Source organism: Martes martes (assembly GCF_963455335.1).
Source record: "Martes martes genome assembly, chromosome: 3".
NCBI lineage: Eukaryota > Metazoa > Chordata > Mammalia > Carnivora > Mustelidae > Martes > Martes martes.
The window spans coordinates 534797-548139 of NC_137890.1; the positions used below are offsets into that span (position 1 = coordinate 534797).

General features: G+C 61.7%; 1 protein-coding gene across 13 annotated transcripts in view; it reads right to left on the reverse strand.

Annotated features, from left to right (window-relative positions):
• The window catches only part of TFDP1 (transcription factor Dp-1), a 45389-nt gene extending 38384 nt beyond the window's left edge, over positions 1-7005 (reverse strand). For 4 of the 13 annotated variants that reach the window (XM_080799044.1, XM_080799034.1, XM_080799035.1 and 1 more), the window contains exons 1-2: positions 6872-6979; positions 6178-6252 (exon numbers count right to left, since the gene is read on the reverse strand). Coding sequence is in view for 4 of the 13 variants with exons in the window: in XM_080799039.1 (XP_080655165.1) it covers positions 6178-6189 (12 nt within the window). In the remaining 9 variants the exon portion in view is untranslated. Of the gene's footprint in view, positions 1-6177; positions 6253-6871 lie in introns of all 13 variants that reach the window. The other 9 variants (XM_080799038.1, XM_080799031.1, XM_080799036.1 and 6 more) reach the window with 8 other exon arrangements.
• Positions 7006-13343: the final 6338 nt, after the last annotated feature.

A 13343-nucleotide genomic window follows, 5' to 3' on the forward strand; every position in this document is an offset into this window, starting at 1 on the left:
GTCCTCTGGAACAGGAAGATGCTACGCAGGGCTGAGCGGACCCGACGGGCCACCCTCACGCCGCACTGTCATACTCAGAAGTTACGGGAACACGGGCCGCTGCCCTGCACGCAGGCCTCAGTCAGAGGGTCCTGAACGTTGCTCTGAAGGAAGATAAGCTACGTAAACAAACCCACCAAACACAGCACAGACCCCTAAACCCCCTAAACTACCTGTACTGACCATTAAAATTCAGGGTATGAATCCAAGGTACATTTCCCATAGACCCACAACAAAATCATCTTAGAGCTACACTCCTGCTAGAATGACAAAGGCAAACCTAATGGTCACATTCCGCTGTGCAACAATGAACAAAGGTTTAATAGCCTCAATTCATAACGAGTGGACGCAACTCGACAGGACACAGACACCGGGAAAACGAGCACAGAACACGCAGAGAAACACGTAGGAGAAAATATGCAACTTCTCTGTCGAGAAATGCAAACTAAAGCAACATAATTTAAAATTTTACCTACCAAAGGGAGCAAGTTTTCTGGGCTTCTAAACTGAGTTTCAAACCGAATGCGTTACGACGCCCTCTCTGCTACAACCTGTCGGAAGTGAGCGCGACCCACACAGTCGTTCTGGAAAGTCACCGGACAGCATCTCAGAGACGGCGCATGTGCACACACATGTCCGCCGTGTCGTGCGCAGGTGCACGTCCGGGATTTCGCCCCGGATGTCATCGCAGGTCTGCGCAAGGTTGAGAGCTGGCCAGAAAGCACGGGAACGGGGGACCTCGGGCACACCCACACGGTGGGACAGGTGTTTACCAAACCGACGCGCACGCGGCCCTCCCCGAGGACTCCCGGGCGGCCTGCACTCCCGGTGGCTTGGTACAGGCTGTGGGGTGCTCAGCTGTGTGCATCCTAAACACCTCTGTGTGCTGGTTCATCTGTTCCCAGGAGCCTGGGAACACGGCAAACGATCTAGAAGCTGGCATGTGGTGTCTTCAAGCGACAGACACTGGCACCAGGTATGACGTGCACGGCTCCAGCAAGAAACTCCGGCGGGCGGAGAAAGGGCTTCCACACTACAGCGAGGACTAGGGAGCAAATACCTACTTGCTTGAATTTAAAATGACGTGTTTAGGTCTGTATCCATTTTTATTTCCCATTTTACGTCATCTTCTCAACAGCCGAACACTTCCATTTCCCCACCGTGCCGAATAACCATGCAGCTGCCGAGCCAGCGGCAGGGCGTCCAGGCAGGTAGTACGTGCAGCTCCCTGGCGTGTCACATGACACTGAGCCAGAAGGTGCCTGGGGGGGTCCCACCTCTAACTCAGCCCTCTAACGACATCCCATGGCGCAGACGACCGGCCCCCAGCAAGCACCTGCTCTCCTGCCCGCGCTTCGCCGGGCACCCCGTCCCTCCTCGCAGATGCCGCAAAGCTGAGTGCAGGAGAAGCCAGGTACAGATCCCGAACGAGAGCTTCCTGACTGTTCTACCGAAGAGTGGTAGGGCGTTTTAAACGCTTGAAGAGGAGGGCTCTTCAGAAGGATGGCTCTGTGGCTGTGACAAAGATGTCCCCAGAAGTCGCACCTCCAGCCAGGCCGGGCACAAACGCCGCGGGCCCACTCCGCAACCGTCGGAGACACACCGAGAGCGCAGAGCGGACTCCGTGAGGGCCTGTTACCCGGGAATTCATTCGTCCAACACGGCTCGACGGTGAGATGTTCCACGCTGACCTCTCAATCAAGCCGAGCTTCCAGCCCCGGACCCCATCCCAGAGTTTCCCCAGTGCACCCCGAACTCTGAACCATGAGAAGCCCGGGCAAGAGCGAGCCCGCCGCCACAGCCCCCCACTCGGTAACCCGCGGGCGCGCACTGACAGCCTCTCCACGTCCGACGTGACGCCACCGCTGCGCAAGTTGGCGTCGGATCCCGCAGCTCACTCCAGCCGAGACCCGAGGAAACCGCACGTTACAGCTTCAGCCCGTTTCAGCCTCGAGGTCTGGGTCTGAAAAACAATACTCAGTACGTGTACTTTTAGATAAGCTCATTAGTCTCCTAGTGGTATCAAAGCAGGCCTCATGCCGCCCTCGCTCCGAAGCTTAGATGGGACGTGTTCTTGCTCAGCCTCCAGCTCTCGACACCGTTCAGAATTTTCCGTAAACTCACAGGAAACAAAGTGGAGTCACAGACCAGCTTTCGAAACGGAGGCCACGCATCCGCAGAGGGACCTACAGACGCCCTCCTCCAGCAGCTGCCACCGCACTGCCCTGGGCCCGACCAGGCTCCCCGCAGGCAGGGGGCTCTCTGGCTCGCACACCGGCAGCCCGCGGGGGCAGGGCCGACCCCAGGAAGCGCTGCTGCCGCCACCCAACGTCGCCCCGCAACAGCATCTCCGTAATCTTACAGACAACAGGCCACCTCCCTGTCCTTTACAAACCTTCACAGTACCGGACGAGGACAAGAACACGGACGTCCTAGCGGCTCACAAGGAGTTTGGGCTCTGCCTGTGACCTTGAGAAAATCTGCGACCCCCTCTGGGGGCCGCACCGCCCACACAGCACACGGGCACACACACAGCGCGCGTCCAGGCCGTCGTGTCAGCGGCCTTCCCCTTCCTACTTCTCCTGAGGGCAACTTCTAACACACGAGCATGTTTAAGCAACCGCAATTTCTGTATTTTCTCTGAAGGCAACATTCACCTCCGGAGCCCTTCTCAGTGCTGAAAATGTGACTGTCTTCTCAGCCCGGCGAGCCTTCCCAATTGAGATCTGTGTCCAGGGGAGCCTTGGCTGGCACAAAACGAAACTCAGATACCTAGCTTCATCGATGAGTACATAACCTACATTTCTCACCTCTCGGGGTGAGGAGACCCCCGGGCGGAGGGACAGGTCCACGACTGTGGGAGCAGAGACCCACGCAGCCCGAGGGTGGCAACTGAAATGTCGCGGCCGTGTGCCTTGCCCAGCCGAGACTCTCTCCGTGGGAACTGCAGAAACATTGCCCATAGCGTTCATCTGCGGAGGGCTGAGCCGGGGGTCCCACGTGGGCGCTGGTGGGAGGCCCCGAGGCAGTGCCCTGCTGGCTGCACTGAGCCCCACGTGTCGGCCTCCATGGCTGTCCCGGACCGCAGGAGGGAACACCATCCCTGTGTGGCCATCTCTACAACCAAGGAACTCCTGCCCCGGATCCCTCTCCTATTACATTCTGGAAGTGAGCCCCAAAACACTGCTCACGGCCACCTCTGGGAGTGACTGCGCTGGGGTCTCACGCTCCCTGTTCTGCACCAGCGGAGCTCCCTCCTCTCCACACCAGCTACGAGTACAGAATTTGGATTTTTACCATCTGAATTTTTCGTTGCCCACTTATACCAACACAGTCCCTGCAAACGAAGGTCAAAGGCCTACAGCCCACTCAGCCCCCCGGCCCGGCCAGCTTCCTGGAGACGGCGGCAGCGGGCCTCCACGCCGACGCACTGCCCCAGGCCGCGTGGCCCTCTGTGTGTCAGGCCTGTGTCAGGCCAGAGTCAAGCCAGGGAAGCAGGGGGGCAGGCGGGGTCCTGCCCCCAGGACCCCTAACGGGAGCCCACTCGCTCCCGTCACGCACACCTCCAGGTGGAGACGCGCTTGCAGGACACAACGCTCACGACGAATCGCCACGGATCCAGCCTTGTTTTCACGTGTTGCTAGAAAATGCAAGGCTTTTTTTAAGCAAAGGAATGACAGTGTTTTGTCTAGATACCCCGTTTAAACACACAGAAGTATTTACTCGTGTGCTAGCCACACAAAACACAAGGTGCGGTCCGCGTCGGCAGCTGGGCCCCGGGCCGGCTCCTGCAGGCCCCACACACCCATGTGCACGCTCCTCCTGTCCCCCCGTTCCAGGGGAAAGAGCGCAGCTTCCTTGGGGGCCGCCTCCCTCGGCCTCCCCTGCCCCGCCTCCCCATGCCTCCAGGTCCCCCCCTGGCCCTCCTGCCCCTGGGGCAAACCCCATTCCCTCCCCCACCCCCCAACCCCCGGCCCTTCCACACCCCAGCCTCCCCATTACCCCTGCCCCCTCCAGCCCCACGCCACAGGGCCCCCTCATACCCCTGTAGCCCCCTCATGCCCCTGGCTCCCCTCCTGCCCCAACACCCCCACCCGGGGCCTCCCCCGTGCCCCCAGCACCCCCCCCCGCCCCCACTGCTCCAGGCCCCCTGGCCCCTGCAAGCTTCATGAGAGCAGCCAGACGGCACACCTCGCTCTCTCCGCCGGGCACGGGCCCTCGTCAAACAGCAAAGGACGGACAGGATGGACGCATGAACTGAACAAAACAAGCAGGCCGGCCTCGACCCGGGCATTTCCCCCTTGTCCCCACATGTGACAGATGAGGCAAACACGAGGCACACAGGAGCCGTGGGCCCGGCTTGTGTCAATTCTAAACCGAGACCCACCACAACGGGAGGAGTGAAAAACGCATCTTCCCGTCTTCCCAGACGACATCAGGCCCCTCCACCGGGACAGAGCTCGGGGTTAGCCTACAGCAGCGGTCTGTGCGCCTAGATGCCTGCCCAGGGCCACGGCATGGCCCACAGCTCCCCACTCAGGTCAGGACGGCCATCGCTGCCCCGGGCCGGCTGCCCCTCCCTAGGCCCTCTGCAGCTGGCTGCCCCCCTCCCTCACAGGGCGGCTCCTGCCCTTTTAGCCTGCCCACACCCACCACCCCATCACCCTCAGTGAACAGGCTCAAGCCATCCAGCACCCCCAAAACCGCTGGTGTCCCTGAGCCTCCGCTGCAGGGAGGGAGCTACCATGCCATTTTCCTGGATTCTCCTCACCAAAATCTGCAGGGCTGACCTATCCCCGTCCCCTAAATTTGTCCTCCTTCAGTGTGACCCCCAGAACCCAACTCCAGCCCCCTCCAGACTTCCACAGAGACCCCAGCGCTCTGTAAAGCTGGGGTCCCAGCCCACCCCCTTCAAGGCTCAGCTCCCACCCATACTGGCCGGCCCGATCTTACACTTAGCTCAGGCCGGAGCGCCGCCACCCAAATTACCTACGGCTGCTTCCCCTCCAACGGCGGCTGCCGGAGTCACCTTCCCAAATTCAGACGTCACCCCCCTCGCTTGACAATAACTAGCCAGCTAGAGAGAAAGCCCATCGCCTTTCCTTGGACCACCCCCACCCCCCACCCCCGTTCCAGTCCCATCCACCAGGCCGGGTGAGACCCGGTTCCAGCCACACCTGATGTTGCCAGCTCTCAGGACGGGGAGGCCCTTCCCCCCTGCGTCTCCTCGAGCTGTTTCTCCACCTCAGCTACCCCACTGTCCACTCCAGTGTGTCACCCTCCATCGGCTCCAGGGACACCAGCCAGAGAGCCGCGGGAGGCGGCCGAGGTCCCCCGGGCTCCACGAGGGCCTCCCGATCCCAGTTAACCAAGTCCGCGAGCGCGGCTCCCACAGCAGCGCGCACCCAGACTCCTCCTTCACGGAGCACACACCCCGTGGCGGGCGTCCCCGGGGGTACACAGCGGGGCCGGGGCCGGCCATCCGCAGATGCGGCCCGCGCTCACGCCGCCAGCTCCCATGGGGCACAGACTCCGACCTGAACTGACACCCCAGTAGGCGGGTGCCAGCGCGTGCTCTCGCCCGCCCCACCGGACGGCAGGGCCGCTGCAGGCCTGGGTGCCCGGCGGGGCCCTGAGCGCGGCCTTCTGCAGAGCGGTGGTCCGGCTCGCGGCCGCTGCAGGGCGGCACGGGCAGGGGCACCCGGGGCGCAGGCGGACGCGCGTCCAGCTCCGGACAACGCGTACTAAGCCGCCCTGCGGCGATGCCCAGGGGCCCGCGGCGCAGCCCACAGACCGCTCTTGGACCTAAAAGCCTGCTTCTGGGAACGAACTTAAAACTGACAAACACGAAAAAAGCCAAAGCAGGACTTTTCGCATTTCATTAATCACCAAATCTCGTTTTCCTGAGGCGGAAACAAAACACGGAAAAGGCAAACGTGGCCGTCGCGAGCGCGTAGCGCCGACCTGCCCGCTTCGCCTCGGCGCCAGCAGGTGCGCGTGTCCCTGCGCGCACGGCCGGCCGCGAACACGCGGGGCGAGGGGCGCCCGCAGCGAGCCCCCGGCCCCCGGCCCCCGCCGTCCACGCGGGCGCACCCGGGCGCAGGGCCACGACGGCCGGCGCGCGGACCCCACACTTACATCTTTGGCCATGTTACCAGATCCGCGACGTCGACGCTCTCCGGGCTCGCCCTCCGCGGAAGAAAACGGATTTTTCTGGTAAGAAAGACGGAAACAAGAAATGAGTAAGAATGAAAACCCCGATGGCCCAGGCACCCCCCCCCGGGGGCCCCGGCCCTCGCTCCCGCGCGGACCCCGGCGCCCGCCCGCGCCCCCCGGCAGCGGGGACAGCCCACCGGCCCACACAAAGAGCCGGCCGCCCCCGGCCGCCCCGGCCGCCCCGGCCGCCGTGACAGGTGGGCTTCCGGCCCCGCGGGCCTGTCACCCCAACGCCGCGCGCGCGCCTCCCGCGCCGGAACCGGCAGTCAGGTCAGCGCCGCCCCCACCCCGCGCCGCGCCCGCGGGGCCCCCGCACCCGGCGCTCGGCCCGACCCCGGCCCCCGGCCCCCGGCCCCCGGCCCCCGGCCCCCGGCCCCCGCCCGCGCCCCGCCCGCAGGCCCCCAGCCCCCCCCCCGCGCGCCCCGGGCCGCGGCCCGCCCGCGACCCCGCCGCGCCCGGCCACCCGCGGCGCCCCCGACGGCGGCGCGGACTGGGGGGGCCCGGGGCGCGGGGCGCGGGAGCCGCGGAGCCGGCGCGCACACGCGGCGGGACGGCGGCGGGGCCGGGGCGGGCGCCCGCGCGTCCGCGCCCCCCGCGGGACCCCGGCCCGCCGCACCTGGCTGGCTCCGGCGCGCGGGCACGGGCGGGGTCCCGGCGGCGCGCTCGGCCCCGGGGTCCCTGCCCTGCGAGGCGCCGGCGCGCGGGGCTCACCCTGCGAGCGGGCGTCGGGCGGCGTGACGTGCGCGGCGCGGCGACGTGACGTGGGCGGCGGGCCGGCTCCCGCAGCGCGCCTGCGCGCCTTTTCGCGCCTTCGCCTCCCTCCTCCTCCTCCTCCCGCCCGTGCGGCCCGCGCGCCCCGAGGGGGATGGGCTGCGCGCGCGCGGGTGCGGGTGCGCGTGCGCGTGCGCGCCGGGCGGGGACGGAGGCGGAAAGTCCGGCGCGGGGAGGCGGGCGTGCGCGCGCACTTGGAGAGGGGCCGGAGGTGCGCGCACACCTGGAAAGGGGCCACAGGTGTGCAACGTGCCGGTGTGCGCGCGCACTTGGACAGGGCAGGTGGTGTGTACGTGACGGTGTGCGTGCACACTCCGAGGGACCAGGGGTGTGCAGCGGTGGGGGGAGGGGGCAAGTGCATGGGCGCGGGTGTGCGCGAGAGAGGGGCCAGGTGTGTGCCTGTGCTCATACATGAGTGTGTGGGTGTGTGTTCATGGAGGCGGAAGGAGGGCAGATCTTGTGCGCACAGGCCTTTACGCGGAGAGGGGGTGGAGGTATGCACGTACAGGCGTGCGTGTCCTGGAGAGGGCAGAGGTGTGTGCACACTTGGATGGAGGCCAGCTGCACGCATGTGTGTCTGTACACACATGGAGGAAGAAAGGCAGGTGTGCGCACGTGTGCGAGTGTACTTGTGGAGAGAAAGGCAGGCTGGGTTTGTGCAGTGAGCGTGTTTGCCCATGCGCAAGCGGAGGTGAGCGGAGGTGGGGTGTGCGTGCACACAGCACAGCGGGCCCCGTCCACCTGGGGGGCCAGCGGGCTCCATGTCTACACCCAGCCCACGCCTGATGCCTGCCCGCCGGTGGGCGCTCAGGAGGGAAATCAGGCAGCCTCTTGGCTCCCCGGCACTGGGTGGGCCTGGTGGACCCTGAGCCCGGAGTCGCCTCTTCCCTGGAGCCCACCCGGCAGGCGAGATCCCAGCAGAGGGCGGGCTGGAGTCCGGAGTTCAGGGCTGCGAGGCCGTGTGCCCGGGGGGCAGAGCGAAGGGCTCTCCGTTCTCTTAGGCCCCAGCGCGGCTCACGTCCACTCCTGCTTCTCTGCCAACCGGCCGCGTCTGCTAACACCGGCCTCCGCGCTGGCTTCGTGGAGACCGCAGAAATATGCCCCTTCTTTGGGCAGATTAGCACAGAATGGGCCTCAGAGAGAGGCGGACGGTGAGGGTAATGAGGGAGAAGCAAAACCCTGCACACCCCCGCCTGCAGGACGGTCCATTTCTCTGCTGGTGACGCTCTTGGCCCTTAGCAGGTCCCTGGGGAGCCAGAACCTGCACATGACACCCTTCATGTTGTCCCTCTAGGGGTCCCCTGTCCTCGCTCCGTTCTCCTCGCACGGCACCGCTTTGCTCCGTGCCGTGTTTGGATCCTCGCCCCCGAGCAGCAGCGGAAAACCCGACTCCCAGCCCGTGGACCCAAGCACGCAGGGCGGCCGGCCTCTCCGGAGGAAGCAGGTCACAGCACAGAACCCCAGCCCTCCCCGTGACCTCAGCATTCCAGCAACTCCGGGGCGCCTGAGGGGCTCAGGCCCCAGTCCTGGGGTCCTGGGATCGAGTCCCTCATCGGGCTTCTTGCTCAGTGGGGAGCCTGCTTCTCCCTCTGCCTACTTGTGACCTCCCTGTCAAATAAATAAATAAAATAAAACTAATCTAAAACATAAAATAAAGTGGATCCGGTAAGTCAACAACTCTCCCTCCGGGAAACTACCCGAAGGTTTTAAGCAACGTCGCACAGACCTGACTGAGGTGAAACCGCGGGCGGCGGCTCCAGGAGCTCGGGCTCCCCTGGGAAAAGGGCAGAGTCGGCTGGGATTTTTATTTTTTTGACTCTCTATAATCAAACACACCACAGAACCCTCATTTCTGTGTTAAAAGGTAGCAGAATTTCTAAAATTTTTGGTTGAAGATCAAATCCCTTCAGCCGCTGCCCTGCCTTGAAGCCGCTAGACTGGACGTTAGAAATGCGGCCCCGGTGAGCGGCGGCCCGCGCGCCCCTCGCCCGGCTGAGCCTCCGGTGCCCACGCCGCACGCACAGCATGGGTTCAGGTGTCGGCCGGTCCCCATCTCAGTGGCTGGCGTTCGGCCCTGTGTGGTCACCCACCGCACTCTTCTGTTTATTCGAACGAAGGGATTAGACCCTTCCCGGGAAAGGTCCGCATCTCCCAAAAGCCCCTTCTTCCTTGTGGCCCTGCCGTGTTGAGTCTCACGGGGTGATACAAATCCTTACCCCACCCCCCCCCACCCCGTTCAACTGTCCTTTATTTTTTTTTAAATTTTTTTTATTATTATTTATTTGACAGAGATCACAAGTAGGCAGAGAGGCAGACAGAGAGAGAGGGAAGCAGGCTCCCCGCTGAGCAGAGAGCCCGATGTGGGACTCGATCCCAGGACCCTGAGATCATGACCTGAGCCGAAGGCAGCGGCTTAACCCACTGAGCCACCCAGGCGCCCTCAACTGTCCTTTAAAGAGAGAATGTGTTCTAATCCCTTGAAAACTGGAATTCTAAGTGTCGGTTCGCTGTGCAGTCTGCCCTTGGTTCCCTCCTTGAAGACACTGGTCCTGTCTCCAGGCTTCCTGTTCTCCACCTTCTTGGGTCACGGTATGGTGACATTAAGACGTGGGAAAACAGGGATGGGGACAGGGGCTCGAAGTTATTACAGGAGAATGTTCCTAATGTGTACAGGGGACATTTTCTTTGCTAAAATTCCTAGGCATTTTTAGAAAACTTGGTTCCGTTTCTTTGTGGGTTCATAAAATATCAGTACGTCCGTGGGCTCGCTCAGCCTCAGGATGAACCCGCGGCCCTCTCCAGAGAGGCCACCTCTCCTAGGCCCCACCGGCAAGGCACGCTGCAGCCCTCACCCGCCCCCTAGACCCACGGAGACGGCCTCAGTCTTTCTTACGTCATGATTCATTCTGGAAAACTTCCGGCCCGGTTTCTTGGGAAGAGGGCCCGTCCTGGACCTTCTTGTGTGTTGGGCTCCCAGCACTTGCCTCTTACGAGACCTGCGGGACGCACGGCTGTTCGCGGGCGGAAGCCACAGCCCTTTGGAAGGCGCTTCTCTGAGCTGACAGATTCTAGACCGAAGCTGATCTCACCAGCCTGTTTACTGTGTTTACTGTTCAGACCCTTTTCCTTACTTACCCTTTGCCCACACTGCCCACTGGCCTCTGCAGTACAAGAGATCCCCCTCGGTCTTTGCCATTTCACTCCATTTCACCCCACAGCCCTTCGGAAAGCCTCCTCCTGGGGACCCCCGCCGCCCTGGCTAAGACGGCAACAAAACTATTTCCTACGAAATCCTACAATGTGACGTGGAAATACCCGTGTTGTCCTTACGGTGGGTCCTTCCCCCGTAGGATCCGGTTACCGTCACGGGGAGGGAACCCAGCACCGGGCCCTACACCCTGGGTTCTGGGAAACTTGACTTTAGGTACAACTGAATGCCTCTGCTCCCTTCTCTGCTACCCGTCTGCTGATGTTACAGGTTCCAAGAGGGACCTCACGGCCCACCTGCTACAATGAAGCGGACACGGAGAGAAGTCAAATGGCCTTTGTAAGTGATCCCAGCCTCTCTGATGCCCCGGTTCAGCTGAGAAACAGAGTTCTTTGATTAGAAGACAAACCCCAGCCTCGCCGGTTTTACCTTTCCTGCATTCCTCCCAAACTCTGCGTGCTGACGCGGCACCGAGGACTGAGAGGATCGCGACCCAAGACGGGCAGATGTGCGGACCGTCTGGGCTCAGAAGCCGCGCGCGGGGGCCAGGGAAGGCGGCCAGCAGCCCCGCCATGCCTCGGGGCCCAGACGGTTAGACCGGAATTGCTGTTCTCGAGTCAGAATCGTGTACAGAAGCTTGGGGTGGGTGGGCTTCCTCCGGCGCCCTAGTTCCCGCCCCCGCCAGTACCGCCCCTGCCGGCCGCTTCCGAGAGCGATTCCCCCGCGTGAGGAGTAACTTCTGACGGCGGCTTCCCAAATGCAAGTGTCTGGGGCAGACGCTCTTCTAGAAGCTGCTGCGGGTCCGCTGGAGTAGGGAGAGCGGGGCCACACCCAGAGCCCCAATCCGGGCCGTGGGGCCAGGGCGGGGGAGAGGCCGGCGTGGGCAGCTGGGGCGGGAGGACTGGACCCGGGACGGTTTGGGGGAAGCGTCTCCGGCAGTGGCGCTCCGGGCCGGGCGGCAGGAAGGAGCCAGCACGAGGCCGGCGGGCGCGCCCTCTTCGCCGCGGCTCCCGAAAACCGCCCGACAACCGCCCGCACCACACGTACCTGATCTTTCTCCGACCTAGGTTTGCCGCCCTATAGCTCGACCACAGATTCCTCTGGGGAAAACCATTTAAGTTCTTGGCTTCAGGGTGTCTGGGGGGTTCAGTCGGTGAAGCGCCTGCCTTCGGCTCAGGTCACGGTCTCCGGGTCCTGGGATCGAGCCCCGCATCGGGCTCCCTGCTCAGCGGGGGGTCTGCTTCCCCCTCCCCCTCTGCCTGCTGCTCCCCCTGCTCCTGCTCGCCTCTCTTGCTCTGTCTCCAATAAATAAATATAACCTTCAAAGACATTAAAATAAGTTCTTGGCTTCACGGACACCCTCATAAGCCACTGGCGGGAGGCTGGAGCAGCCCAACTTCTCAGCAGGGCAACTGGGTGCTGGGACTACTCTGTACAATGTCATTTGAGACATGTCATGAACTCATGACTCTGCCCCCAAACCCGCTCCTCCGTCCAGCATCCCCCGTGCAGGAAACAACTATGTCCTCCCAGTTGTTCATACTAGAAACCTAGACAGAACACGTCATGTGCTCTCAGTAACTACAACCGGTCACCAGTTGGACGCATCTTGAATTCTTCTCCTCTTCCCCATCTCCTCGGCCACTCCCTGGCCCCACGACTGTCCTCTTCACGGAGGACTTCGAAAGAACTCTTGTTCCTTCCTCCGATCTGGTCCCGCTCGGATCTCTTATCTAGTCAGCAGCCAGAGTGATATGTTAGAAATGGATGATCATGCTACTTCCTCCTTAAAACTTTTCAGTTTACAACCTGCTTTTGGGTTGGTAAGAACCTTGGGCGCTGGAGATTTACAGACTCCAAGCGCGGCTCCTCAGTGTACTGCTGGCCCACGCAGGGCAGGCGGAGTCCCCGGGACCTAACGCTGGGGGGGCTGGCGTGAGCGCTGGAGACAAACGTGTGCGCTGCCGGGGCTAGGCTGTCCGGCCCAGCTGGTTCCGTGGCGCGGCGCAGGCCCTCCGGGTCCTCGTTGGCCGTCTGTCGCAGTGATCTGCCCGTCGCTGGAGGCGGGGCATCGAGGTGCCCATGTTGTTGTACAACTGCCTACTTCCCCGTGAGCGGTTGGTGCTTGCTTCCTTTATCTAGAAGCACCGAAGTTTAGTGTGTAATTATTTTAAAAAATACGTAATTTTTTAAAGCTTGACTTAATTAAGGAGTGTCTCCACCCCACGTGGGGCTTGAACTCACATTCTCTTCGACTGGGCCAGCCGGCTGCCCCTAGTGTATGTATTTGTATTTATAATCGTTATATCTTCTTGTGAGCTCACCCTTTATCACAGTCACATGATATTATCATTACAGAATGTCCTTCATCTCATGTAACCATTTTTTTTGAAGATTTATTTATTCGAGAGAGGGAGAGAGTGCACGTGTGCATGTGTAAGCTGGGGGAGGGACAGAGGGAGAGGGAGAGGATCGCAAGCAGACTGCCCGCCGAGCGCGGAGCCCAGCGCGGGGCTCCAACCCACAGCCCTGAGACGGTGACCTGAGCCGAAATCAAGGGCCAGATGCTAAACCAACAGAGCCACCCAGGTGCCCTCTTGTACCAGATTGTTTACTTACAATCTATCTTGTCTGATATCATTAGCACAGCCGCTTCATTCTCTTCTGGTCACTGACTGTGAGTAAAATCTTCTCCGTCCTCTCACTTTCAACCTGGGCATCCTTAGATCAAGATCACGTCTCCTAGACAGCACACACCCGCATCCTGCGTGCTATCCATTCTGCCAATCTGTGTTTACCCAAGTGTACCGTATTTGTTCAATAGATAGACTTATAATTATTGAATGCATTTGTCTATTAAGTCAGACAGGAAGTTAGAAGCGGAGCTACAAACCCAGAATGCACTAATCTGCCCAAGTGCTCACCCTTACCGGAGGTCCCGCTCCTTCTCGTGGTCTCTGGCTATGTCTAGTGTCCTTCTGTCCCAACCTGAAGGATTCTCTGTAGCACCTCCTGTAGGACAGCTGTAGTGGAAATAAACTCGTTGTGCTTCTGTCTATCTGGAAATGTCTTACTTTCTCCCGTATTTTTGAAGAACAGTTTTCCAGAT